The sequence below is a fragment of the Neoarius graeffei genome, chromosome 10 (genome assembly GCF_027579695.1).
Source record: "Neoarius graeffei isolate fNeoGra1 chromosome 10, fNeoGra1.pri, whole genome shotgun sequence".
Classification (NCBI taxonomy): Eukaryota; Metazoa; Chordata; class Actinopteri; order Siluriformes; family Ariidae; genus Neoarius; species Neoarius graeffei.
Window position 1 is genome coordinate 35550425 of NC_083578.1, and position 21443 is coordinate 35571867.

General features: G+C 41.5%; 1 protein-coding gene across 1 annotated transcript; it reads right to left on the reverse strand.

Moving 5' to 3' along the window:
- Positions 1-90: 90 nt before the first annotated feature.
- mrpl40 (mitochondrial ribosomal protein L40) lies at positions 91-21258 on the reverse strand. The gene is made up of 4 exons (XM_060931737.1): positions 21153-21258; positions 20765-20854; positions 20526-20681; positions 91-648 (listed from the first exon to the last, which is right to left on the reverse strand). Exons 1-4 carry the CDS (start codon positions 21185-21187, stop codon positions 339-341), a joined length of 591 nt encoding a protein of 196 aa, XP_060787720.1. The 5' UTR covers positions 21188-21258; the 3' UTR covers positions 91-338.
- Between the last annotated feature and the right edge of the window lie 185 nt (positions 21259-21443).

A 21443-nucleotide genomic window follows, 5' to 3' on the forward strand; every position in this document is an offset into this window, starting at 1 on the left:
CTGCCTAATTACTGAGGCTCTGGTGCATAAAAGCATGTTGAATGAAATAAACCAGTTATCATTAGCACAAAGCTGACAGAATAATATTACTTGATAGAACAATAATGAAGATTTATTTAGTCAGTTTTTCATAGTATGAGCACACAATATAGCACACTTAGCCTGTAAGAACACAAACTTTAAGAACAAATGAACACAACTTGCTTTTCTACAGATAAACATTTCATACAACTTCAATATTAGTCATGAAATGATTTCAAATGGAAAGAAATGCCAAACCAGAAGTACAGTTCCCTCACATGTTTTACGTTCGTACTAGTGACAGTCACTAGGTTACATCATTGCGTGTACACTCGTGTAATGTTATTATATTTGCCATCAGGAGCTTCTTGGTTTGGAATAGGTGGCGTATAGCAGGGACCATGGTATTGGAAAGGGAAAAAACTACTGTCAGGGCTGACTGCTGCTTTGTAAAGCTCTTCTGATTCCAGCTGAAGCTCTTTTAAAGCTTGTGTCTGGGCCTTTAGAACTTCTTCAATAGCTGCCATCTCTGCCTGGTGCTGGGAGTTTTTGTATCTGGACCATTCCTTAAGCAGCAGTGCCCTTCGCTCATTCTCTTCAAAAGACAGCTTTGGAGGGCTGCGGACTCTGAAAGAACACAATTAAATTATTCAATACAAAAGTTCAGCTCCACCCAAACTACCTTTTATCTATGGAGAAAATTATGACCCTGATCTGCCTTTAAAACACTGGGGCTTCATCTCTAAATCTAATGCTGAAAATGGCAATAGAAGTACAGATGTTGTATTCTGTGGAACGTCATAAGAAAGATTATAATACTATTAAAAAAAAATTACTTGAAGTGGCACTTAAGTCTCATCTCATCTCATTATCTCTAGCCGCTTTATCCTTCTACAGGGTCGCAGGCAAGCTGGAGCCTATCCCAGCTGACTACGGGCGAAAGGCGGGGTACACCCTGGACAAGTCGCCAGGTCATCACAGGGCTGACACATAGACACAGACAACCATTCACACTCACATTCACACCTACGGTCAATTTAGAGTCACCAGTTAACCTAACCTGCATGTCTTTGGACTGTGGGGGAAACCGGAGCACCCGGAGGAAACCCACGCGGACACGGGGAGAACATGCAAACTCCACACAGAAAGGCCCTCGCCGGCCCTGGGGCTCGAACCCAGGACCTTCTTGCTGTGAGGCGACAGCGCTAACCACTACACCACCGTGCCGCCGGCACTTAAGTATGTAACTAAATCTGTTTTGATTGATTTTATTTTGGATTGACAGAAATAAAATCCAAAAGGATAACATGTTAAAGTGAAAAACACTTACAGTTGTGCTCATAAGTTTACATACCCTGGCAGAATTTTTGCTTTCTTGGCCTTTTTTTTCAGAGAATATGAATGATAACACAAAAACGTTTTTCCCCACTCATGGTTAGTGGTTGGGTGAAGCCATTTATTGATAAACAACTGTTTTCTATTTTTAAATCATAATGACAACAAAAAACATCCAAATGTCCCTGATCAAAAGTTTACATACCCCAGTTCTTAATACCATGTATTGCCCCCTCTAACATCAATGACAGCCTGAAGTCTTTTGTGGTAGTTGTGGATGAGGCTCTTTATTTTCTCAGATGGTAAAGCTGCCCATTCTTCTTGGCAAAAAGCCTCCACTTCCTGTAAATTCCTGGGCTGTCTTGCATGAACTGCGCGTTTGAGATCTCCCCAGAGTGGCTCGATGATATTGAGGTCAGGGGACTGAGATGGCCACTCCAGAACCTTCACTTTGTTCTGCTGTAGCCAATGACAGGTTGACTTGGCCTTGTGTTTTGGATCGTTGTCATGTTGGAATGTCCAAGTACGTCCCATGCACAGCTTCCGGGCTGATGAGTGCAAATTTGCCTCCAGTATTTGCTGATAACGTGCTGCATTCATCTTTCCTTCAACTGTGACCAAGTTTCCTGTGCCTTTGTAGCTCACACATCCCCAAAACATCAGCAATCCACCTCCACGCTTTACAGTAGGAATGGTGTTCCTTTCATCATAGGCCTTGTTGACACCTCTCCAAATGTAACGTTTATGGTTGTGGCCAAAAAGTTCAATTTTGGTCTCATCACTCCAAATTACCTTGTTCCAGAAGTTTTGAGGCTTGTCTCTGTGCTGTTTGGCATAAATTTTTGTTGGTCTACCTGACCGTGGTTTGGTTTTAACAGAGCCCCTGATTTTCCATTTGTTAATCACAGTTTGAACACTGCTGACTGGCATTATCAATTCCGTGGATATCTTTTTGTATCCCTTTCCTGTTTTATACAGTTCAACTACCTTTTCCCGTAGATCCGTTGACAATTTTTTGCTTTCCCCATGACTCAGAATCCAGAAACATCAGTGGTTGGATGAAAGATGCAAGAGTCTGTCTGGATCCCAAAAACTCACTCAGCTTTTATGCACACACACAAGCAAACAGATCACAGGTGAGGATGCTACCTTTAGTAGCCATTCAAACCCATTTGTGTCAACTTCTGTGCATGTTATCAGGCCAAAATCACCAGGGTAAGTGAACTTTTGATCAGGGTCATTTGGGTAGTTTCTGTTGTCATTATGATTTAAAAAGAGAAAACACAGTCATTTGACAATAAATGGTTTCACCCAACCACTAAGCATGAGTGGAAAAGATGTTTTTGTGTTATCATTCATATTCTCTGAAAAATGGTCAAAGAATCATAGATTCTGCCAGGGTATATAAACTTATGAGCACAACTGTATTTCCAACATGGTCCTTGATGTTAAGACGTAAAACATGAAAACAATAAAACACAAAATACAGACAAGTCCAAGAACATTACTAAAACAAAAAAAGGGACAAATCACACAAAATAACTAGAAAAGCACTCGGAGAGCGCAGACCTCCACCAAGAATCCTTTAAAAAAATCCGGGATCCAGAAGGTGATCCGGATCACCGCCAAAATTTAATGGATTGTTACTTGTGCCCAGTCACACATCTGGAAAAACTTTCAGAGCAATCCGTTCATTACTTTTTCCGTAATGTTGTTAACAGACAAACAAACAAACCAACGCTACCAAAAACATAACCTCCTTGGCAGAGATAATAATAATAACAACAACAACAACAACAACAAGAATGCATTTCTGGAGAAAATGCGAAAGTGTGCTTGCTCAGGTGCGCCGCCATGGCGACCTGGCAAGAGAGGCAACCGCACACCCACATGACAAGTTTTGACCCACATGTCAACACGCGAAAGTTTGGCCAAGACACAAGGCGGATTCTCATACGGAGATGACAGGCTGGCAAGGTTCTTTACAGGGACATCCCAGAGCATCACTAACATGAAAATGTAGGTGTAATTCTAAATCCGTAAAGAGATATGACCCAAAACACATTTTTGCTCATTGTGGCACCCCCTAGTGGCCAAATGACACCAAATTTGATGAGGGTACATGAACTGGTGCTGAAAGTCATCTAAACAAATATGGTCTTGATATGTCAAAGCGTTTGAGATATGAGCCAAAATACGTTTTTGCTAATTGTGACGCTCCCTAGTGGCCAAATGACACCATATTTGATGAGGGTAGTTTGGATGGTGTCCAAAGTCATGCCACTAAACATGGTCTTGATACGTCAAAGCATTTCTGTGATACGAGCTCACATCCTGTTTGGTGGCTTCGCCATCGATTTTGATTGGTTGCCACGGGCGAACGATTCTACGTATGAGAGTGAAACGAATATCATTCATTAGGCATAGACTGGAGATCATGTGTGCCAAGTTTCGTGATTATCGGACAAAACATGCGGCCAGGGTCACTCCACCTTCACTTTGGACAAAATTCAAAATGGCGGAAAATCTAATTAGGCGACGAATGACGTCATAGGGTGCGTTGGAATCGTCTAGCTCCAAGGATTCCAACAGCACCAGACTTATGAAAATCGGACATACGGATCAAAAGTTACGTGCATGAACGCATGCAAGACTGTGATCAGTTGGTGGCGCTACAGCGCGAGACGTACAATCAATCAGGGTCCACTCCTCTATCAGTGTAACAAGTTTCATGACTTTACACCTTACGGTTTGGCCTACAGAAGGAAAAATCTGTTTTTTTGCGTCACACGCCCATTCATTTCAATGGGGAAAAAATTAATCCTTTAAAAAAATCCGGGATCCAGAAGGTGATCCGGATCACCGCCAAAATTTAATGGATTGTTACTTGTGCCCAGTCACACCTCTGGAAAAAATTTCAGAGCAATCCGTTCATTACTTTTTCCGTAATGTTGCTAACAGACAAACCAACAAACAAACCAACGCTACCGAAAACATAACCTCCTTGGTGGAGGTAATAACACTACCCTGCAAAGAGACAAATCTCACCAAATTCATTATGAATCTGTTACTCTATTCCATAAAAAGTCTTAACCTGACTTCTAAAAGCCCCTCTGATATTTAAGATTTTGATGGAAAGTGGCAAACTATTCCAGAACATGATACCAGTGTAGAAAAAAGCATGTGTGGCTGCATTACTGACTCGGGACACTTTACAAGATCGGACACTGGCCCTAGTGTTATGATTATGCTGTGTATGAACCATTGTTATATGAGAGCATAAATATTTGGGAGCATAACCATTCATGACATTATACATGATATACTGGCAGCAGTCCTACCCTTTTAAATTCATCACTACCAATATGAGTCACTTGCAGTTTGTTTTTAAAGTTTAGCTGACAGTCCAAAGTACCAAGCAGGACATGCATAGTCAAAGTGACATTGAATCAGTGATAAGACAAGTAATTTCTTGATAGAAAATTCCAAATGCCTTGTCCTACAAAACAGAAATTTCAATTTACTGGCACACTTGGATAATATTCTGGCAGCAATAGATTCACAAGTTAGTGACTGTTCTAATGTTAACCCCAAGTATGTAACGTTTGCTTGTGACACTATTTCAATGTCATAACAGTGGTGCTTGAAAGTTTGTGAACCCTTTAGAATTTATATGTTTCTGTATAAATATGACCGAAAATACAATCAGATTTTCACACAAGTCCTAAAAGTAGATAAAGAGAACTCTGTTAAAAAAAGAGACAAAAATATTATACTTGGTCATTTATTTATTTATTTATTTTTTTTTGGGGGGGGGGGGGGGGGGGGGGGGGGGGCTTTTTTCACCTTTATTGGATAGGACAGTGTAGAGACAGGACAGGAAATGAGCGAGAGAGAGACGGGGAGGGATCGGGAAATGACCCCAGGCCAGAATCGAACCCGGGCCCCCGGATTCACGGTACGGCGCCCCAGCCACCTGAGCCACGACGCCCCATACTTGGTCATTTATTTATTGAGGAAAATGATCCAATATTACATATCTGTGAGTGGCAAAAGTATGTGAACCTTTGCTTTCAGTATCTGGTGTGACCCCCTAGCACAGCAATAACTGCAACTAAACGTTTCCGGTAACTGTTGATCAGTCCTGCACACCGGCTTGGAGGAATGTTAATCCATTCCTCCGTACAGAACAGCTTCAATTCTGGGATGTTGGTGGGTTTCCTCACATGAACTACTCACTTCAGGTCCTTCCACAACATTTTGATTGGATTAAAGGTCAGGACTTTGACTTGGCCATTCCAAAACATTAACTTTATTCTTCTTTAACCATTCTTTGGTAGAACAACTTGTGTGCTTAGGGTCGTTGTCTTGCTGCATGACCCACCTTCTTTTGAGATTCAGTTCATGGACAGATGTCCTGACATTTTCCTTTAGAATTCACTGGTATAATTCAGAATTCATTGTTCCATCAATGATGGCAAGCCATCCTGGCCCAGATGCAGCAAAACAGGCCCAAACCATGATGCTACCACCACCATGTTTCACAGATGGGATAAGGTTCTTATGCTGGAATGCAGTGTTTTCCTTTCTCCAAACATAATGCTTCTCATTTAAACCAAAAAGTTCTATTTTGGTCTCATCCGTCCAGAAAACATTTTTCCAATAGCCTTCTGGCTTGTCCACGTGATCTTTAGCAAACTGCAGACGAGCAACAATGTGCTTTTTGGAGAGCAGTAGCTTTCTCCTTGCAACCCTGCCATGCACACCATTGTTGTTCAGTGGTCTCCTGATGGTGGACTCATGAACATTAACATTAGCCAATGTGAGAGAGACCTTCAGTTGCTTAGAAGTTACCCTGGGGTCCTTTGTGACCTCACCAACTATTACACGCCTTGCTCTTGGAGTGATCTTTGTTGACTCGATCACTCCTGGGGAGGGTAACAATGGTCTTGAATTTCCTCCATTTGTACACAATCTGTCTGACTGTGGATTGGTGGAGTCCAAACTCTTTAGAGATGGTTTTGTAACCTTTTCCAGCCTGATGAGCATCAACAACGCTTTTTCTGAGGTCCTCAGAAATCTCCTTTGTTCATGCCATTATACACTTCCACAAACGTGTTGTGAAGATCAGACTTTGATAGATCCCTGTTCTTTAAATAAAACAGGGTGCCCACTTACATCTGATTGTCATCCCGCTGACTGAAAACACCTGACTAATTTCACCTTCAAATTAACTGCTAATCCTAGAGGTTCACATACTTTTGCCACTCACAGATATGTAATATTGGATCATTTTCTTCAATAAATAAAGGACCAAGTATAATATTTTTGTCTCATTTGTTTAACTGGGTTCTCTTTATCTACTTTTAGGACTCGTGTGAAAATCTGATGTTTTCGGTCATAATTATGCAGAAATACAGAAAATTCTAAAGGGTTCACAAACTTTCAAGCACCACTGTACATTTAACCTTTAGCACATTAGTTTCTGACAACTTCCTCTTAGTTCTAAATAAAATGGACTCAGTTTTACCCAGATGTATTGAGAGCTTGTTGTCAATAAGCCACTTGCTAACTCTCTCCGAGTATTCTCAATCTCACCAACATCACTCCCAGGAACCAGTTATACAGAGTCATCAGCATATAAAAGAAGCTTACATTTCACCACAGCTGGCATAATCATTGATATAAACTAGAAATAAAAGGGGGCCCAGAATAGAACCTTGGGACACCCCACATGTAATATTCTAAGGTTCTGATATGGTCACCTCAACATCACAAACTTGAGTTCTTCCAGTCAGATATGAAGTGAACCATTTTACAGCAGTACTTCTGAAGCCTATACAGTGTAGTGTTGATAGTAGTATTTTATGATTTACAGTATCAAAGGCTTACTGCAAATCAAGAAGAATCATGCCAACATACTTTCCTTCATCAAGGTTCTGTCAAATATAATCAAATAAATGAATAAGACATGTTTCAGTAGAGTATGCTGCTCTAAAGCCAGACTGGAACTCATACAGCAGATTTTGCCTGACTAGATACTCCTCTACCTGCTCACACACCTTCGATATGGCTGTCAGGATTGATACTGGGCTATAATTGCCAACATCTGATCTGTTATTTTTCTTAAAAAGGGGGACTACCCTGGCACTCTTCATTTCACTTGGAAAAATACTCTGACTTAAAGATAGACGTATTATATGGGTTAGTACACTAGCATTATCCCTCAGAAATCTGGATGGAATAAGATCCAGTCCAGTGGCTTTATTCATAGACAAAGTGGATAGACATGTCCTCACCCTCTCCTCTGAGACAGGGCTCATTTCAAAAGTGTCAGGAATAACATTTTTGTCTTTACAAATTCCTGGCCGTATCTACCTGAAACATTAGGCAACTTATCAACCAGACTGGCAGCAATGGTTGTTAAAAAAAAAAAAATTAAAATGACAAGCAACCTGCCATTTATGAAAACACATCTTATCCTCAATAACTAATCCAATATTGCCAGACTTTGATTTTGACTTTCCTGTGGAACCCATATCATTAAGTACCTTCCACAGCTTTTTAGTTTGATAGGAGTTTGCAGCAATAGCATCAGCATAAAATTCAGACTTTGTTTTCTGTACCTTATAGCTAACCTGGTTTCTAAAGTGGATGTATGTATCAAATCACGAGGCAATTTTGATTTCTTGAACTTTCTGAACCATCTAGCACATTGTCTGATAAGATCCAGAATTTCAGAAGTTATTCAATTGGCACTTCTCTGCTTCATTCTTGTTTCCTTCACTGATGCAACAACATCAAGTGCAGCTATAAGGTGCTGCTTAAACAAAGCCCAATAGTGGAGTAGCTTACAGTAGCTCAAAATTAGGGAGGAATTGTGCACTTTGTGATAAAAGCATGGAATTTGGTACACTTATAGCCAAAGGCATTCTGAAAATAATTGGATATGGAGCCATCTTGAATTTTCAATATGGTGGCCATGGCAGCCATTTTTCAAAATGGCCACCAGCAACAACAATTTTCTTATGTGGGATGGATATAATTTGATATTGGAGAACATAATTAGTTAAATTTATTTACTATACCCTTGTGAATTGCCTTTTGCATAATTTGAAATAGGAAGATTTAGAATTTCTTAGAAGCATCCTTCTACCTCAAGACTCACAGCGGTTGTGACAATACCCTGGCCAAACCTAGGGTTTTCAATCAAGGAGAAGTTTATTCGCACTCGTCTTCACAGAAACAAAGGGCCATGCACTCTAAGGCAGCTTTTTTGCACTTGCACTGCCTAACACAACCCTCCTTACATTTGCAGGAGACAAGTTCATAGCTGGACTGGCCTGCATCATGAAAAACGTTCCTTGTGTATTTGTTTCTGTCACATACGGAGAAAATGAATGATTTAAGCTGCCTATAGCTTTTTATGCAATTGACTCTTTGTATGAGATAAAATGGGGCCTACGGACACTACACCACATGCCGAAAATTCTGATCTTGCTAGAGAGTTAAAGCAAAAGTATTGGGGATAGCATTGCTTTTAAAAATTGTAGACCTGAATATTTTGTTAGTTAATCAGAACATGAAAAGCATCCTTGAATAAAAAGCAATGTCTTTTATAGTGATATAAAAGTAGTACTCTGACAGTGCCATAACTTGAATGTATGTAACTTTTTTGCCGTTGAAGATTCCTCATCTTATCTCATCATCTCTAGCCGCTTTATCCCATTCTACAGGGTTGCAGGCAAGCTGGAGTCCATTTCAGCTGACTACAGGCTAAAGGCAGGGTACACCCTGGACAAGTTGCCAGGTCATCACAGGGCTGACACAGACAACCATTCACACTCACATTCACACCTACGGTCAATTTAGAGTCACCAGTTAACCTAACCTGCATGTCTTTGGACTGTGGGGGAAACCGGAGCACCCGGAGGACACCCACGTGGACATGGGGAGAACATGCAAACTCCGCACAAAAAGGCCCTCCTCATTGGCCACGGGGCTCGAACCTGGACCTTCTTGCTGTGAGGTGACAGCGCTAACCACTACACCACCGTGCTGCCCGCCGTTGAAGATTAGTAAGGAAAATTTTACAGGTATATACTAAACATAATTTGTGGCAATATACCATAGGTTTCTGCTGGGAAGGACATGGTCAATTTTTGGCTCTCAGTGAGACACATTTGGTACACATTAGTGATTTTCTGATGACATTTCATTCAAACAGCACCTACTGCACGCCAGGGGAATGTCGGATTTATTCCTTACGGCCAAATCATACGTTTTCAAAGCAATATTCCCACATTTTATGTGAACAAAAGACATCACAAAAGTCACAAGCAACTGCTTTCATGTAAACTCTCACCACCTTTCCACAGTTAGGACAGTCACACTTCTACAGCTGGCATTTGGCTAGTGTTTCACGTGTAATTTGTTTGGGCCAGGACACTGATGGATATCTCCAGAAAGCAGCAGACAGATGGATAATATGGTGTCAAAAGCATCAGCTTGTTGCATTTCTCGGGCTCCATTTGCCTTACCAGCGAGACTGGACTGTATGGTGATCAGAGCAACACTGCCATGTCCAAAAAGTTTTTTCCTCAGCATTCGCTGAGGATCAATTGCCTCTGTCCAAAAACTCTTGAACAGGTGTGCTTCCACAGTAGTTGTGGCAATACTCGTGACAATTTTCAAATCTAAAACCCAAAACATTTAAAAACAATGCATAAACCAATATTGCTGCCGACGCTCCACACGCACCTGGTGCCATCTTTAAAGTCTATTCACAAATCTTGCAATTAAAATCTACAAATTAAATGTAATCTCAATAAACTATCACAAACCACATGACCATGCAGGCCTAGAAATTCATATTTTTTTCACCAGCCAGCCAGACTAGTTACCTTCCAAAGTAACTAGCCAAACAGAAAATCAACTAGCCAAAATTTGTTCATGTATGAATTTTACTTCTGTCAAAAATAACACAGTAGTTACCATTGTTCATGACTAATGTGCATTTATTTCAAGACCCGAGTATTTTGATACTGTTGTTAAATACATAAATGAGAACAACACAGAGCACCATAATATCAACAAATAATAATATATTGGAAGACTTGGCAACTTGGCGTATGAGTATTGAAAACAAATATACTTACTATCATGACTATAGCACCTAAAATATGTCCAACATGCTTTCTGTATTTAACCATTTAAGAGAGAGAAAGCATTAGGAGCTTCATATTGACTAGGAATCAACTTGAAAAAAAAAAAAAATTATTCCATAAAAATCATATCGCAGCCAAGGCCTACCCTGCTCCCACGTTTGCTTACAAGTCCTGTCATTTCTCCTTCTTGTACACTTTATCGGCGGCCGTTTTCTCTTCTTCTAGTGGAGCAGGTTAAAGGAACAGTCCACCGTACTTCCATAATGAAATATGCTCTTATCTGAATTGAGACGAGCTGCTCCATACCTCTCCGAGCTTTGCGCGACCTCCCAGTCAGTCAGACGCAGTCAGACGCGCTGTCACTCCTGTTAGCGATGTAGCTAGGCTCAGTATGGCCAATGGTATTTTTTGGGGCTGTAGTTAGATGTGACCAAACTCTTCCGCGTTTTTCCTGTTTACATAGGTTTATATGACCAGTGATATGAAACAAGTTCAGTTACACAAATTGAAACGTAGCGATTTTCTATGCTATGGAAAGTCCACACTATAATGACAGGCGTACTAACACCTTCTGCGTGCTTCGGCAGCGCATTGATACGGAGCTCAGATATCAATACGCTGCCGAAGCGCGCAGAAGGTGTTAGTACGCCTGTCATTATAGTGCGGACTTTCCATAGCATAGAAAATCGCTACGTTTCAATTTGTGTAACTGAACTTGTTTCATATCACTGGTCATATAAACCTATGTAAACAGGAAAAACGCGGAAGAGTTTGGTCGCATCTAACTACAGCCCCCAAAAATACTGTTGGCCATGCTGAGCCTAGCTACATTGCTAACAGGAGTGACAGCGCGTCTGACTGACTGGGAGGTCGCGCAAAGCTCGGGGAGGTACGGAGCAGCTCGTCTCAATTCAGATAAGAGCATATTTCATTATGGAAGTATGGTGGACTGTTCCTTTAAGGCAGATTTTGCTCCAAATCGTGCACTTTGTGATAGAAGCATGAAACTTGGCACGATTGTTGCTGATAGGTCACTTTTTCAGAAAAAAGTGCTAGCCACGAAAAAATTCAATATGGTGGCCATTTTTTCAAGATGGCCGCCAGACGTGTCCCTGTTTTGTGGTTTTGCTAAAAAAAAAAAAGTGCAAATTATGATATGAACATGAAATTTGGCAATAATGTTCTGTGTAGGTCATGTTATCAGCTAAAAGTGCTAGCCCCCCCAAAAATTATATCCCGTCCCTTGTTATGGGCTTCAAGTTCAGGAATCCTAGCAATGAGCTGTTCCTTCAACCGGGTAGAATGGACCGTTGGCAAAGCAACTCCAAGCTGGTTTAAGCGAAGTTTGTAGAGGGACACTAGGTCTGCCAGCCGGAATACAACTGGTGCTTCTTCAGTGTTGGAAACCTTGCTTTCCATGATGTAGATTACAAGCTCAGAAAATGCTACTGGGTATAAATCCTTGGCGGGGTCACTACCCTCCGCTTTCTCCAGTGAATTGAGGTAGGCTCTTTCTTGATTGTACAAGTTTGTGAGGCAACGAGTATGGTACTTAACCTCCAGAGCTACAACATCTCCAGCACTTTGCCAGTAGCTTCCCATCATTCAGAGTTCTGGCATATCGATTGAGATGGTCATTCAGTTTTGCTGTCATTCCTTCAGATAGGTTGGAAATATCATCTTGTTCTTCACAGAAAAAAACATTCTAGTTTTTGAGTGTCAGATTTTCGTCTCTTGATTCGGGGATTATCAGTCGGATCGGATGTGCCGGGCAAAGCTCGACTCCTGTTCTGTGCTCTTTCCAGCTTGGAGTTGTTGAACATGAGTCGGCAACTGCTGTGATATTTTGCCTGTTTTCGTATAAGAGTGGCTTCTATACCATCTCCTTCATCCAGCCTTGATGGGTTAATCGCTATCGGCATATCATTGATGGCATGAAACAATGGTACATTTCTCGCAATATTACTGTACCCAGCATAATCTTGGGCTCTTTGGAAGGAACCTAAAGGAGATATGAGAAATTCATTCTTTTTTTCCTCCTGGCAAAGGCGGCATTTACTCCAGTCAGTTCTACATGTAGGTATGGAATTGGCATCCATCATTTGACAGTTGAGGCCGAGGGTTTACCCTTTTACCGCCTTTTGCTCACTTTGATGTATGGGATACAACTAGGGTCATGCAACTGCCCTACACCTAGCCCGATCGTTCATCCAATGTCATTTAAATCCCATGCGATCTGTACACTATCCGGATAACTTAAAAGCCCCTGTTATCCTTGGCTCGGCTCTTCCGCGTTGGCACAACCTGTCGATTCAGGTACGTCTATCTAATATTTCAGTGGCGTATTAGATAGCATTTGGGATACTAACTCAATGTTTAGCTGACATTGAACCCCATGCTGAGTTTCACAGCAGTGTCTGTCACCAGTGTGCCCTGGTAGTGAGCGACATACACTCTCTTCTTACGCCCTATGAACTGCCAGAAGATGTGCCATTACTCGGCGTCCTCATAGTCCTGTTCCAGTAAGTGCCATTACTCGTCCTCCTCATCCCCTTCCAGTTAGTGCCATTACTCAGTTTCTTCTGCCAAGAGCAACTGGTTTTGAGGTGCCAGATACCCGCCTTTCGCCCCACCTCTATCTGCAAAATCACCTCTGCCGGCTCTGGAAGGCTAGGGTGGACACTTGACTGCCAGAGGCTGTGTGGTTCGCAAGCCATTTGGGATATTTTGTAAGCAATGAGGGCTCATTGCCATCCCGGCAATAGCAGTCCATTTTAGGGGCACACATGAGCACAACCACACAACAGGGATGTGCGTCTGGCAGCCATCTTGAAAAATGGCTGCCATATTGAATGTTTTGGTCTGTTAGCACTTTCAACTGAAAACATGACCTACACAGAACATTATTGCCAAATTTCAGGTTCATATGACAATATGCACTGTGGCTTTTTAACAAAGCCACAAAATGGGTACGCGTCTGGCGGCCATCTTGAAAAATGGCCGCCATATTGAATTTTCTGGAGGGCTAGCACTTTTAACTGATAACATGACCTACACAGAACATTATTGCCAAATTTCATGTTTATATAACAATTTGTTCTGTGTTTTCTTAACAAAAACATGAAACGAGGATGCGTCTGGCGGCCATCTTGAAAAATGGCCGCCATATTGAATTTTTTTCGTGGCTAGCACTTTTTTCTGAAAAAGTGACCTATAAGCAACAATCATGCCAAATTTCATGCTTATATCACAAAGTGCACGATGGTTTGCTTAACCTGCTCTACTATTCAGACCGAGGTCGCTTTGTCCCCGTCTCTGGCGGTTTCTGTACCTTTCAGAAAATTCCACATCGCAACATAGCTTTGGCAGATGTAGATGTAAACAACAACAACAAAAACACGTGTTTAAATGGGCGATAATGTGGCCACATCTATTGAATTTGATAACGTGATTACTGCGATATTCAACGAGATGTGTTATATGCATGCGCAGTAGTGAAAAAACCGACAGCCTGACTCGTACACAATATGATTCGGAATTCTTCTGTATTTTCCGTCCTGCCGATAAACACATTGATTAACACAGACATGGCACACACTTAATATGTGGCGGCTTTAGTTGACGGTGTGTCTGAATTAGGGCTGTGCGATATGGGAAAAAATGAATATCCCAATACATTTTCTCCATTTCACGATAATATTGAAATCTCCTGTAAAGGACCCCATGAAATCTAACTTTTACTCTTTACTGTTCTCACTACAATCCCTGCAGATTAAATAACATTCTTGGTTAACTTTACAGGTGGTTTTCAACAACACATTTTAAATTTTCATGCTCGTGATTAATCACAATTGAGTTGAAATAAGTATTTTTATTCAACAAAGATGTGGCACAAACTGAAAAAAACATCTTGAAAATTGCAACAAAGGGGCAACACAATACAGAGCTGCTCAGAACTCAAATCAATAAAGTGCAAGCTCAACACTGAGAAAGACATTTAGCCTAAATAAGAAAAGTGCTCTTTCATTAAATTATTTTAAAAAATAGAGGTAGATCTCCAAGCTATTAACCTGACTACTGAGAACCACTGGAACATTCACAATAGAGAGAGATTACAGGAGAGAAAAGAGAGATCTGCAAAACATAATTTTTCTCTTTGCACACTTTTGAACTGAATGTTTTCTGGCTCTGCCTCTTAGATGTGTATAATTCCGGTATTGCCTTCTCTGTAAAATGTCTGCGACCAGGCGACTCATATTTGGGATCGAGTGTGTTTAGTAATTTTTGGAAGCCTGGTTTTTCCACTATACTAACTGGGATCATGTCTTCGGCAATGAAGTTAGTGATTGCATCCGTTATAGCTCTCCATCTCTGACTCGTTTTCTCACATGGGGTGGCTTTGGAGAACGAGGCCGCTATGGTCATTTGTTTAGCTGGGGGGGGGTTAGCTCGTGGGCAAGTAGTTCGGAGTTTTCAGGTGATGGAACATATTTGTAGTACTGCTGCCTTTCGTGATGAGTTTTTTTTCGCACACTTTACAGATTGGCATTTGCTGTTCCACGTCCTCCTCGCGATATCCAAAAAAAATGCCAGATGACTGACCCCTTACAAGTTCTTTTAGGAACCAATTCGTCCACTTCCATTTTTAATTTGTCGCTGAAATTGACAGAGCTTACACGGTAGCCTATGCAACACCAGCGATTGCACGAACTGAGTCAGCGCTGTAAACCGAAACTAGAAAATCTTCCTGCAAGTTCCTTTCAGCACCTAGATGTTGCCTGGGATTGGTTGGAGAGTGTGTGATGTTATTGTTTTGTTTTTTTTATCCTTAGGCAGCCTCTCACGTTACTGCCTGAGGGACAGGGAGAAAACTGCCAGAAAATGTTTTAAACAAATGCAACAAACACAAAACAAATGCAAGTCAGCAGATGACCATAAAATACTTGATAGTTACAATATAATAATTTTATGTATCTCACACAGAATTTTCGGAGATATATCGAGTATATTCGATATATCGCACAGCCCTAGTCTGAATCTTCGCTTCATATACATTTTTTATTTTCAACTAGCCAGCCGCTTTATTTTCAACTAGCCACCACGAATTTCAAGCCGTGCCATGTCAACAAATGAAAGTGTCAATTGCAATGCTTACACAGTATTGTTATTCCTTGTACATCTTATTCCAATGCCTGCAAAGCACTGTATTATTACTACTCATACCATTACTAATTATTATTACAGTGTTTGCAAAGCACCATAACACTGGTATACCGAGAACACGTTGTCAAGGAAACGTCTGAAGTGGTTTGGCTGTTTATCTAGCTAAAAACTCACTGTGACAGATGGAGTCAACTAGCTTAAAGAGCGACGTAAAGGCATTTCTCTGCTCTAAATATTCTAAATGGTCTCCTCTAAAATAATCTCAACAAGCAAACACATTGGCACATGATCCACAGAGAAAAGACCCCATCTAGAGGTCAGGCATGAAAACGGGTCAGGGGTGAAAAAGGTGAGAAGGGTGCGCAAGTGGTGACGTGGCCTCTGGTGTTGTTTTATTTTGTTTGGGGGGGGTCCTCCCCCAGAATAAATATTATAGCCTCCTTACTAAGTATACTGTATTGAAGGACATACATTACAAATACATGTAGTTATAGTGAAATTATGCTCTGGAAAAAAAATGTGAATAATAGAACGAAGAAAGTGGAGACGCACAAGGAATAGTGATCATTTTTTCCTTTTATTTGCCTGGACCACCAGTGTCTCCATGGCCCGCTTTCGCTGAGTTGCCACATGTTTCAGCCTTGCCCGCTTCTCTCCTTCAGCAGTCTGTTTCTTGGCCTGCTGAGCACTGCAAGTTGCTTGAGAGCCATACTTGCTCTGCTGCTTTTCCTCCTTGTTCACCCTCTGCTGGTGTTTGTATGTGGCTGCTGCAGAGTTAATGTTCTTGCACAATGTTCTGTCCACTTCCCCAAACTTCACGTCCTCCCTTCTAAAGAGCTGCATAGCTGTCTTCCCCCTGGACATCAGCGTGTACTTGACCGTCTGTATTGCATTAAATGTTTCCACATTCATGTTGCCACTCCTTTGATCAATTACATCATTCATCAGACTAAATGAGGACTCGACTCTAGGTCCATGAAAGATGGAGAGGCAACACTTAACCAGTGCACCCAGGGAGGGGTACTTGTCTGGTTTGTCGAAGACATGACCCCACCACTCCACAATGCTCTCTCTCTCCTTAAAGCTGGGGATGGTCAGGTCAACACTGAACCGCACAAGTTCCCTCTGGATATCCTGGTCTGCTGGCAAGAGGTGCCCCAGTATACCACTCAGCCTGCCAAGATATGGAAGTACCTGCAGCTTTCAGTTCTTTTTAAATCAAGGCTGAATACTTACTTCTTTGCTGCTGTCTTTTATTAAATCAAATTTGAGACTTTTAATTTGATTTCTTTCAGCACGGACAGCACCACAAAATGGCGTCTCCAGTGCCATATATAGTGAGTAGCGAGCAATTTCAGACACAGGGATTGTCAAAAGACACGCGCGCGCCCTCTTTCGAATGCTACATAATCAAGACGGAAGTTTTGTTTGTTTTGATAGCAATCAGGAAAGTTTGAAAAACGTAGGAAATTCAGTCCGATAACTCAATCCAGCTTCCGGTGGTCTGGTCTGCATTCTGACTGATGTGTGCACGCTCTGGCCAGCAGGAGAAGAGGCGCGAAATGATGCTGCTTGCCCTTCACAGCTAGATGTACTCGTAGCTATGGCGTCAATATCAAAGCAGGAGGAGGAGGCGCAAACCGGCACGAACTGTCTATGGGTGCGAAGCGACCTCCTTGCCCTTTGGGTCAATATCAACCCCCCCCAATTTTTTTTTCTCATCAGATCTACACGATTCACGTAGGTCACCCATTTTGGTTTCAAAACGGCGAATTTCACCAAAAGGTGAGGGATTTTCATGTATGAGAGGTAAATGAGTCACCGTCAGCATCTAATGTTTCACTGGTTACAACTAGTATTTGCTCCAGTGTTAGAGCAAGTGATGGGGGCTCAGCTGGGGGGAACCCACCCCTACTTATTTAACACACAGCCCAAGCCCTCAAAGTTACATTCTGCAGGTAAAGTCAAATGGCAGGTGAAATACTGGCAAGGCAAGTAGCCCTACATAACAGGCAATTCGATTTTTAAACAGAAATGTTTATAAGCATAGCTTTTCAATAACACATAGGTCTGTTGACATTCCTTCTTTTTGTTCTAGTCCTCTTCATCATCTGCATAGCTGACTTGGCATGAGCTTTACGCCAGATACCCTTCCTGATGCAACCCTCCCTATTTACCCAGACTTGGGACTGACACCAAGAATGCATTGACTTGTGCAGGTCAGTGGCTGGATTTGTTGACATGCCTGACTTCTTAAAATCTAGCCAAGCTCCACTGGCACAATTACCACTGCTGTAAACCAGCAAATAAGCATGATGAACAAAAAAGTTCTTTTTAGAGATACAAATAATAATGAATATAGTGTACTGCCGGCGGCACGGTGGTGTAGTGGTTAGCGCTGTCGCCTCACAGCAAGAAGGTCCTGGGTTCGAGCCCCGGGGCCGGCGAGGGCCCTTCTGTGTGGAGTTTGCATGTTCTCCCTGTGTCCACGTGGGTTTCCTCCGGGTGCTCCGGTTTCCCCCACAGTCCAAAGACATGCAGGTTAGGTTAACTGGTGACTCTAAATTGAGCGTAGGTGTGAATGTGAGTGTGAATGGTTGTCTGTGTCTATGTGTCAGCCCTGTGATGACCTGGCGACTTGTCCAGGGTGTACCCCGCCTTTCGCCCATAGTCAGCTGGGATAGGCTCCAGCTTGCCTGCGACCCTGTAGAAGGATAAAGCGGCTAGAGATAATGAGATGAGATGAGTGTACTGCCTTGTTCAGAAGGACCTGTGTTGTGCTGAAATGATTGGCCAAATAGCTAAATGATGAGAAAGGAGAACTTGCCACCACCATCCAATTGTTAATTACTGACCATTACAGTCCAAAAAAAAAACCCCACACCCATTATCCATCGATATAATGGACTCATCTTGTAAAAATGTTACCTACATGAAAGGCCAGTGTATGTAAATAGGTGCACAAGAAACCATCTACATTCTCAACATTGTTGCTGTATGTGTGAACAATTTCAAATGCTGAGCCTTACTTTAAGGCCAAATCACATCCCCCATGTGCCTTATTAAACTAATTGGGTACCCTGTTCTACAACACCTGGCAAAAAGTATGGAATCACCAGTCTTGGATGAGCACTCATTCAGACGTTTTATTCTGTAGAACAAATTGAGATCACAAACATGATACAATAATAAAGTCATACCAAAGTGCAACTTCTTGGCCTTCAGAAACACTAAAATAAATGAAGAAAACACATTGTGATAGTCAGCAAATGTTACTTTTATAGACCAAGCACAGGGAAAAAAATATGGAATCACTCAATTCTGAGGAAAAAAAAATATATGGAATCACTCAATTTTCAGGTAGAAAATAAAGGACTCACCCAGTCAATTTCCTTTCCCTAAATTGACTCCTGCCTCAGATTAGATCTGCTCGTTAGTCTACAGTTAGAAACAGCGCAGTTATCACACCTTGGAGGGCTGCTGGACCAAGTGGATTGGCAAGAATCATGGCTCCAACAAGAGAGATGTCTCTTGAAACAAAAAAGAGGATTGTCAAACTTCTTAAAGAAGGTAACTCTTCACGCATGGTTGCCAAAGATGTGGGCTGTTCACAGTCAGCTGTATCCAAGATATGGACCAAGTACAAACAGCATGGGAAGGTTTTTAAAGCCAAGCATACTGGTAGACCAAGGAAGACATCAAAGCGTCAAGACAAAAAACTTAAGGCTATATGTCTTGAAAACCAAAAAAGTACAACAAAACAAATGAAGCATAAACGGGAGGAAGCTGGAGTCAATGTACAAGTATGTGACCGAACCATGAGAAATCGCCTAAAGGAAATGGGATTTTCATATAGGAAAACTAAAAGAAAACCATCATTGACACCTAAACAGAAAAGAACAAGACTACAATGGGCTAAGGAGAAGCAATCATGGACTGTGGATGACTGGATGAAAGTTATCTTCAGTGATGAATCACGAATCTGCATTGGACAAGGTGATGATGCTGGAACTTTTGTTTGGTGCCGTTCCAGTGAGATTTATGAAGAGGACTGCCTGAAGAAAACACCCAAATTTCCACAATCCTTGATGATATGGGGCTGCATGTCAGGCAAAGGCACTGGGGAGATGGCTGTGGTTACTTCTTCAATAAATGCACAGGTTTGCATTGACATTTTGGACAGTCTTCTTATCCCTTCAATTGAAAAGATGTTTGGGGATGATGAAATAATTTTCCAAGATGACAATGCATCGTGCCATAGAGCAAAAACCATGAAAGCATTCCTTGGTGAAAGACACATCCAGTCAATGTCATGGCCTGCAAATAGTCCAGATCTCAACCCAATAGAAAACTTGTGGTGGAAATTGAAAAAAAAAAGGTCCACGACAAGGCTCCGGCCTGCAAAGCTGATCTGGCAACTGCAATCAAAGAGAGTTGGCACCAGATTGATGAAGAATACTGTTTGTCACTCATCAAGTCCATGCTTAAGAGACTGCAAGCCGTTATAAAAGCCAGAGGTGGTGCAACTAAGTACTAGTGATGTGTTTTGAATGTTCTTTTGTTTGTCTGTTTTTCATGATTCCATATTTTTTTTCCCTGTGCTTGGTCTATAAAAGTAACATTTACGGACTTTCACAATGCTTTTTCTTCATTTCTTTTTGTGTTTCTGAAGGCCAAGAAGGTGCACTTTGGAATGACTTTATTATTGTATCATGTTTGTGATCTGAGTTTGTTCTAGAGAATAAAACGTGTGAATGAGTGCTCATTCAAGACTGGCGATTCCATACTTTTTGCCAGGGGTTGTAATTCAGCAGCAAATAAGGAATGGCTTTATATTACCTGATCTCATCAAAGCACTTGGCTGGAAGTATAAAATCTTCTATAGGAATAAGCTCAGGTGGGATTTTCTCAAGCTTCTTCACCTTCTTCTTCAGACGCTCTTTTACCATAAGCTCACGGCGCGGGTCAACCTTTTTCTTTTTCTTCGGCTCTGCTCTGTTCAGGATGAGAAGAGAAGCCGAATTGGAATCGCAACTAAAAGTGGATTTTAATTTCACCACTAACATCACCTCACTGACCTTAGAGGAACTGAAGTCTTCAGTGAAAACACTGAGGCGATCCAGTGGCTGTGTCTGACAGAGCTTACAGGCCTGCCCCTGAGGACAGAGCTGGAAATAAAGGTGTCACGGACATCAACAACTTCAAAAAAGGGAACATACACATTCTCATACAACAGTCTATCTAAAAAGCTAACTCGGAGTACTCGTGCTAGGCACGCATTCTTTAAAACGATTACTCCAAATTATACTAAAGAAAAACATTTTGTTTGCAGGTAGCTTTAACAGAATCCAAGCAATTATTACAGCTTCGAGTATTTCCTAAATAATGTACAGAATACTGTTCTCCGGTCAGCATACATGCTAGACACTTAATACATTAATGAACCTCCGTGAAAGAAAACCATACCCCATTAATAAAACCGGCTTTGTAAGCATATGCATGGCCTTTCAACAAACAATATTTTATATCGATAATTTCCTTCTTCTTTAAGGTTTTATGGCAGTTGGCAAACCAACTTAAAGGTGCATTACCGCCACCGACAGGGCTGGAGTGTGGAACAGGAGCTGTTGGGGGGGATAATAATAATAAAACCATGATATTCTTTTAGCTAATTCTGAATATTTCAGAAATTTGATAACACAATAATATATCTGACTTGACGCTCTCCCTAATAAATAGAACGCAAGCTACTCGCTT

What these genes read in the sequence shown, in the direction of transcription:
- mrpl40 (XM_060931737.1), bottom strand. Translation starts at nt 21,187, where the DNA reads ATGCATATGCTTACAAAGCCGGTTTTATTAATGGG. An exon ending in AAGCCGGTTTTATTAATGGG is followed by an intron (nt 20,855 to 21,152) that starts GTATGGTTTTCT and finishes CTTTATTTCCAG; the next exon opens with CTCTGTCCTCAGGGGCAGGC. An exon ending in AAGACTTCAGTTCCTCTAAG is followed by an intron (nt 20,682 to 20,764) that starts GTCAGTGAGGTG and finishes CATCCTGAACAG; the next exon opens with AGCAGAGCCGAAGAAAAAGA.